Genomic DNA, 7,516 nt, shown 5'->3' with positions numbered 1-7,516 from the left:
AATTATTTAAAAAAAAAAACTCTTGGATGTTATTGTTTTGTTTTTGTTTTGCCCCCCTTTTTATAATTTTAATTTTATTTTATTATGCGACTCATGTAAATTGGATTGACTGGTTATAAAAATCAAATAATTAAGGAGCCCAAGAGCATTCCCGGTGTAATAAAACCCATTTCAAACGTATCTTTCCATCTCATTTTATTATTCATTTTTGTACAGTTGAATCACATAAAAAAAATGGGAATAACATATAACTTTAGTGTTGACATCTCAAACCAAGAGGTGCTCACTATTCAGTGTTAGAAACAGCAATGTATATACATGTTTATTAAGCAGATATATGCCTTTAATAATCAACATTCCATTATTAAAGACAAGGATGTTGGTCAGTGAAAATAGTCAGTGTAATTGTGTGACAATGCAGATGCATTCATGGCAAAGTATTGTAACTGGAAACCACCAGCAGTGACTGAAGCATCCGAGAGGAACTTCAGAGTCATCACGTTTCCTGTAAAGCAAAAACTTTATTAGACAAAGAGCATTCCTTTATCCAGCCATCCTTCAACTTTCTAGACAGTAGCCTATAGCTCATGGGTACAGATTGCAGGTTACATATAGACAAACAAGCATTCATTATGGCCAGTTTAGAAACTATATGCTTGTTTTTTTGGGCGGCAATATGCGAGGAAGCAGGAGTACCCGCAGAAAACTCACACAAGAACATGAAATACATGCAAATCTACACAGGAAGGCCAGAAGTGAGAATCAAACCCTGAAGCTCAAAAGTGGGAGACAGACGTGTTTTACAACCCCACCATCATTTTGATTATTTTTGTTTTACTTGGAAATCTAGTAAAAAAACAATGTGGCTCACCTGTGCTGATCATGTCTTCGGGTAAATAATCACCACAAAACCTGAAGGAAAAAAAGACACACATTTGAAGGTGATTCGATGTAACTGAATGAGGAGGTCAGGTGACTTTGAGCACGCAGTTGACTTTCACCTTCCAGCAAAGCCGGACACATCGTCGTAACTGTCGTACACTTCCAGGTAGTCTGCCAAGCACGCCGTGTCGTCCTCCACATCAAACTCTACAAAATGGAGGAGGATCTTCTGGTCTAGACGCACTCGGATGTGCCAGTAGCAGATCTGGTCGTCCTTGTATTCGTCTGGAAAGCCAGGAGACTGGATGAACCTCTGCTGGTCGGTCAGAACGCCGCCGCACTCCTTTGCTAGAAGACACAAAATAATAATCATTGGACTCCGTTTAAAATGACACAAAAGAAAGATCATAAAAGTAAAATTTTCTGATTAATTATACATAAATGTTTTGGTCTTATATCAACCATAGGTTAGGTTAGGTACACACATGCTCGCACGCACATACACATACTCACCCACATACAAAAAAATATATATACAGTATATATATATATATATATATATATATATATATATATATATATATATATATATATATATATATATATATATATATGAATTTTTTTTTTAATAAAAAAGGAGAGCAATGATGACATGTCAAATCGAATGAACAATACTGAGCTCTCCTTAGAAAAATAAAAAATAAATAAATAAATAAAAATAGGTTAGGTTAGGTTTATGCTCGGATAAACGCAAACGAACCATGAATTAATATGAAAAACAGTTTATTTAACTACTTCAATTGGAGCCGTTAACTTTAGCCTCTAATTTCATAGACAGCACGTGAGCACAAGTGCATCTCAATTTTCATGCATGTGTAAGCCTCCTTTAGCATGTTTGGGAATTTGGCAGACCGTGTTGCGCCATGCTGTGTGTTCTGGCGGACTGAGGGTGTTTTCTTTTACACGCCCCTGATGCACCTGGCAATTTGGTAGCATAAAAAAATACTCAAATTTGGACCAGCGGAAAGCAGGTCTAAGTTGTGGCGCAAGTGTTGTGATTTGGTTGAGGTGCAGGCAGGCAATTGTGAGATCTGTGGATGTGTGTTGTCATCCATAAATATGGCAACGTCCATCGTATCATCAAAATTATTGTAGGAATCGATTACTATTATTATATTTAATACATTGTTAAAATCCCCGCCATGGCCATACCACAGCTATGGGGAGGAGGTGGAAGGTGGTCTTAAAGTGTCCACTCCTGGCTAAATTTACATCATCCGCAAGTGAAGATGTTTTTGCAGTTCCTTATAAATTAAGTCATGTTTCCGCCATGTACACCATGCTTCTCTCTAAAAAATAATGAGAGGAGGCACTTCGAATGGCCGGGAAGCCAGCCAGCTGTGTTCACTCCCACAACGGCGCAAATACAATTTTCTAACGCCACGCGTCTACGAAAGTACCCAAAAGAAAAAAAATCTCCACCCATGATTGACTGCGCTTTGCTCTAGACTTGGGCTATGCACGAAAATATGGACTTGCAGTCTTTTAAGCCTTCACTACAACAACAACAAAAGTCTATGATAGAAGTCTGGCAAAGTAAGTCAGATTACAACAATAACACAAACAAATCTGTGGTTTCATCACTTAAATTTTTCTATAATATCTATCCAATGTTGTGGCCAGGGAACACTATAATAACGTATCTAAGAAATAAATGTTCCTTTGGTTGTCTTCTGAACTGCTAACAATAGCCATGTTTGATCGCAGGCAGATGGTCGACAGTCATTATGACTACCGTACTTGAAAGGCTCCTCTGTAAACATCGTATCCATGGATGCCGATAAGTCATCCAGGTTTAGCCTGAAGGTAACAGCGATGAGTCACGGGCAGGAAACCAGATTGTGGTTTTGATTCCAGACTTTGTCATCCCATCCTGGAGTGATTACTTGTGTCGTCACTTGTGTTTGCCATGAAGCAGGGGTGGTCTGCAGGGCTACAGAATTGATGACTGTTCTGTAAGTGTGGTCAGGATCATCATCATTATCATCATTATCACCACAGTCACCACCACTGGGAACCATGACACAGCTTCGCTTGCTCAATGATCTAAGATCATTTCAACATGATGCTTGCATTTAAACGGGTTTAAAAGAGGCTAGCTATACAGGAGTGTTCGATAAACCTTGTAGACACAGACCTCCCCCCAAAAAAATCCATTAATCTATCATGCATGGAGACAGGCGAGCCATGATTGGTCGTTACCTACTACACCTGTTTTCTGGGTCTGGTCAGCAAACTGAGCCATGATTGGTCGTTACCTACTTCCTCAGCACAGGTGATGTCATCTTCAGTCGATAGCAAGTGGAAAATTTAGTTTTTAAAGGTATTAATTGTGCACAAAAAATAATGAAGTTATCGAATTCATTCTGGATAAAATTTTAACTTTTTACTGCTGAAAATGGCTCAATGAGTCAAGTATCCTTTTAACCTCAAAAATGCAGGACCTTTGTTTGGGCAGTTACAGAAGTTGTAATTCTCCCTGTTTGATGTTTATTTTGACAGCAATAGAAACAAATAGAACATACATGTTTTTGTAAACATGTATGTTACTTAAACAGCAATTTATGTTCCTAAATCAAGGTCTTTGGACAATGGGGGTGGGTCCAACAAACAAACAAAACAAAAAATCCTACATCTTTTGCTAATTCCACCGCTGGCCATTTTTTACCCCTGTTGGCAGCATCACAAACTTCAGCGAACTACTCACAGCTTGGGTTGTAGCAGTACACGTCCCACCTCTCGCTTTTGTTGAGCCTGTAGCCGTAGTCGATGATGCCCACCTTTCCAAAGCCACAGTTGGCACCAGCTTTGACGATGGGGTAGCCAACACGGCCATTATCAAACCATCCTGCAGCGCATACATGGAAACCTAAACAAGAAAAATGACAGTGAGTCAAATGTGCGATTCTTTCCTCCGTTTAACCAACTACCGTCTCTCCCACCACACCCCTTGACGTGAACAAAGCTTCCTAATGACCATCATGAGACTTTTTGGGTGGATTTGTGTTATTTGTGGAGTCGGTGTTGCCGTTACAATGAGCAGACCCCTTTCAAAACAGGCCTGATAAATTGGAGACCCCCCTCCCCCTTCCCTGTTTAGATTACTGAAGGGGGAAGTCTGTTGTAGCTGCTGACATGTGATTAGTTGGGTGGGGCGCGGGTGTTGTGACACCCGAGAGGAAACTGACTGGATACGCATTAGTGATGTCATTCAACCAAGATGGCATTAACACTCTTTTACAATACACCAGTGACATCTTAATAATTGGGCGTCATTTAACAGCAACCAAAGTGTCCCATGGAAATTAACATTTCAAGCATTGTTTTGTTTGACCTCCAGCCTGCAATGACGTACACCGTTCGACAGTGCAGAAATAATTGTTATGGTTGCTTTTTGACTAAATATCAGTCAAAAATGAGTCATTTTGAATTACTTTCTAGTGAGTTTTCCAGACCTATTTGCCGAGCAGCCTCCAGTTCGTCGTATGTGGCCATTGTCCCTCCCTCGTACTTGCACACAGCTTCGGCCTCCTTATACGTCAGCTGGTATCTCCCTTTGCGTGACTCCCGGTGGTACACTCCAGCTGCTTGTTCTGTCAAAGAGACCACACAACTGAACATGTAAATTAATTTATTCATACCACAACGGAAGACAAGGACAATTTAAATAACCTAACATACAAGTTTCTACTATATTAAAGGCAATTGGTACACTCTGCAACAAATAGAAAAACCTCAGGCTCATTCATGTCAATTTCATTGTTTAAATAATTAGTGAGGGATACTGTACATGATTGCAGCACCTGTATTTAGCCTGCTATGCAGGTTGTTTGAGTTCACCAGAACGCAAAAAAAACTACAACTAAAATTCAAAAAATAAATTCATTAATGAAATAAAATAAAAACGAAAATGCTTTTTAAAATAAGAAAATTAACTGAAACTACTAACTAAAATTAACCATAATTATGCAAAAATGTCCTTTGTTTTAGTCTTTGGTAAATAATTTACGGTAATACATGAGCCTTTGGGGATGATTTGAAATGTGATTTTAAGTATATTTATTTCGATATTAACCGGAATAAGGCCTTTTCAAAGTGTGTCACACAGAAGTGACATCATCTAGCAGCAGCCAATAGAAAAACACCTTCAGATGACGTCGCTCCAAGGCAACAAATTTGCCTGCTTGACTTTTGGCTCCAATGTCTCGGCTCGCCTACTTTTTCATTTAACTCAGCCAAAATAGATAAAAAATGAGTTACTTTTTTCATTTTACCATGGTGTTTATTAAATAGTGCGCACAAGTAATACACTTTTTTAACTAATACTGAAACTAACAAAAATTCAACTAAAACTAAGCATTGTTTTAAACTAAAACTAATAGGCTAAAAACTAACAGAGCCACCCTGAAAACTAATTAAAACTAACTAAATTAAAAAAATAAAACAAAATAAAAAATAAATAAAATGACAATTCTAAAACTGTAATAAACCTGCTATGAAAAGTTTTCTACAGTCAGAGGGGGGGAAACCGGCAGAGAACAAATCTAAGGTAAGACAATTTGGAGCTTTCCATGAGTCTTTGATAAATCGGATGCGCATCTTTGACAAGACCGAAGACAATTTAGAGTCTTGGATGAACCCCACGTGTGTGTTTTCGTCATCTTTTTATTTTATTTGCAAGAAACAAATGACAATCTGAACAGAGAACATGCAGAAACAGGATTATTAAATGCACCCATTTGGCAATTGAATCCTTTCTGTTTGATAGATAAATGAAAAATGACATATTGGAAAGAAAGGAGAAAGAAATGGTCACTTGCTCTGTGGCCATCTCCAAGGGGAGTCTGATTCTGTTTTGGCTTCATGCATGACTGGCTACAAGACATGCTGCTTATGTTAAAAGCTACGCTCATAATATTGGCTGCTGTTTGCTGCGGCTGTCATCGACATATCACATTACATTGAGAGTGTGGCTGTTGGACAGTCATTTTTTTCTTCTTTGTTTAGTCATTCCAGAATTACCTTGAATGAGGTCACAGACTGGCACAGACTGCGCCGCCATTTTATTAATTACAGTACATCCATTCAAGCAGTTAAGTGTTTCTTTGAAGACAGCCTCACATGCTTGCCAACAAAACTAAAAAGGTCATAGGCCAGAACATTCAGTACACCTGCACAATAGAAGAGCTGTATTAAAAAACAACAACAAAAAACAGCCTTTACCAAGATAATGATGGTCATTTCTGACTGGCATGATATTCATTAGTGCGGGTTTAACTGTTTAGGAATATAGCTTTTAATATTTTTCCCATTTATTTGGTAACATATGGTAACCAAAACAGAAACAGCTTTGACTGTATGGTCAAAAGTCACTAAGCTCCAAACAAAGTTACTAGATCATTCTTCACATGATCCTGTCAAAGTTAAAAAAAAAAACATATTTACCCAGCCATATGGAGTTGTGAAATATGCCGTTCTTGAAGCCCCATGTGTGTGCTTCTTTGAGAAGGAAGCTCAGCATCCACAAGACAGCCAACAGACGCATCTTGCAAGCTGCTGTCCAGATGTGTGTGTATGAGGGGACCCCCTCAGCTTGGACCGCCGGACCCTATTTATGTGGCCCTTGGAGAGGAGGAAGAAGGAGGAGTAGGATGATAATGATGATGAGGAGGAGGGGCATGAGGGGTGGGGGAGTGACTTCAGCAAAGGGTGATTAAATTTAACCACAGCCAAACCTTGCAAAAGAGACATTCAACTAATATCATAATATTATAAAAGTCCAACAACTTCCGATTCTTACTTAACACACTTGATCCTCATTATGCTGTTGGACTGGAAACATACTGTTCATGGAAGCAGATTCAAAAACCCAACAGTTACTAACACAATTAGGACTGCTTTGCTATACAGTTGTTTTATACAGTAGCCGTAAAGCACAATCTGGTTAACTTCACAGTTGTTTGAATTTCAAATGTAATTTTATGTTAAATTAGCTCATCACAGTTCAATAAGAAAAACACCCCTCCCCAGAAAAACTGTGGAGTGTGCAGGGTCCGCACACTCTACTATAAAGGAGAGATAAAAGCTGATAGATGTAGTCAGAGTAAAACAGTCAGGGCTCTTCGTACTCATCTGAGCATTGGTGGAGCATGCATGATGTAGAAAAAGCTTTAACATTACCTTTTTAAATGGCACAATGCACCTTTAATAAATGTGTCAAAAGATGTTAATAAATGAATGAATGAGTCTGTTTGTTAAACATTGTAAGGGTTGGTTGACCATTATAATAAATGACAGTTAATAATAATAATAATAATAATAATAATAATAATAATAATAATAATAATAATAATAATAATAATAATAATAATAATAATAATGCATTATATTTGGAAGCGCCTTTCTTTGGCACTCAATGACACCGTACAGTAAGTTGAGAGAGGACTTAATATTTTTTTTAATAAAAGTACAATTTTAAACTCGTCATAAGAGTATCATTGTAAAGTGGTACTAAAGCAGCTAAACTTTGACTTATTATTATTATTGTTGTTATTATAAGAGGTGACAAACTTCT

The 7,516-nt window shown here is 37.9% G+C and overlaps 1 protein-coding gene across 1 annotated transcript; it reads right to left on the bottom strand.

Moving 5' to 3' along the window:
* Positions 1 to 178: 178 nt before the first annotated feature.
* On the bottom strand, positions 179 to 6,546 carry tnfaip6 (tumor necrosis factor, alpha-induced protein 6). The gene is made up of 6 exons (XM_077580284.1): positions 6,388 to 6,546; positions 4,398 to 4,535; positions 3,650 to 3,811; positions 1,002 to 1,230; positions 872 to 912; positions 179 to 505 (listed from the first exon to the last, which is right to left on the bottom strand). Exons 1-6 carry the CDS (start codon positions 6,485 to 6,487, stop codon positions 384 to 386), a joined length of 792 nt encoding a protein of 263 aa, XP_077436410.1. The 5' UTR covers positions 6,488 to 6,546; the 3' UTR covers positions 179 to 383.
* Positions 6,547 to 7,516: the final 970 nt, after the last annotated feature.

This window comes from Vanacampus margaritifer, chromosome 11 (assembly GCF_051991255.1).
Source record: "Vanacampus margaritifer isolate UIUO_Vmar chromosome 11, RoL_Vmar_1.0, whole genome shotgun sequence".
Taxonomy (NCBI): domain Eukaryota; kingdom Metazoa; phylum Chordata; class Actinopteri; order Syngnathiformes; family Syngnathidae; genus Vanacampus; species Vanacampus margaritifer.
The sequence above is the reverse complement of the archived record's forward strand: the minus strand, read 5'-3'. Positions and strand labels throughout refer to the sequence as shown.

Bases quoted from the DNA above. Each gene is read 5' to 3' on its own strand.
- tnfaip6 (XM_077580284.1), bottom strand. From the start codon at position 6,487: ATGCGTCTGTTGGCTGTCTTGTGGATGCTGAGCTTCCTTCTCAAAGAA. The intron at 4,536-6,387 runs GTAAATATGTTT...TCTCTTTGACAG, and splicing joins TCACAACTCCATATGGCTGG to AACAAGCAGCTGGAGTGTAC. The intron at 506-871 runs GTGAGCCACATT...TTTGCTTTACAG, and splicing joins CGAAGACATGATCAGCACAG to GAAACGTGATGACTCTGAAG.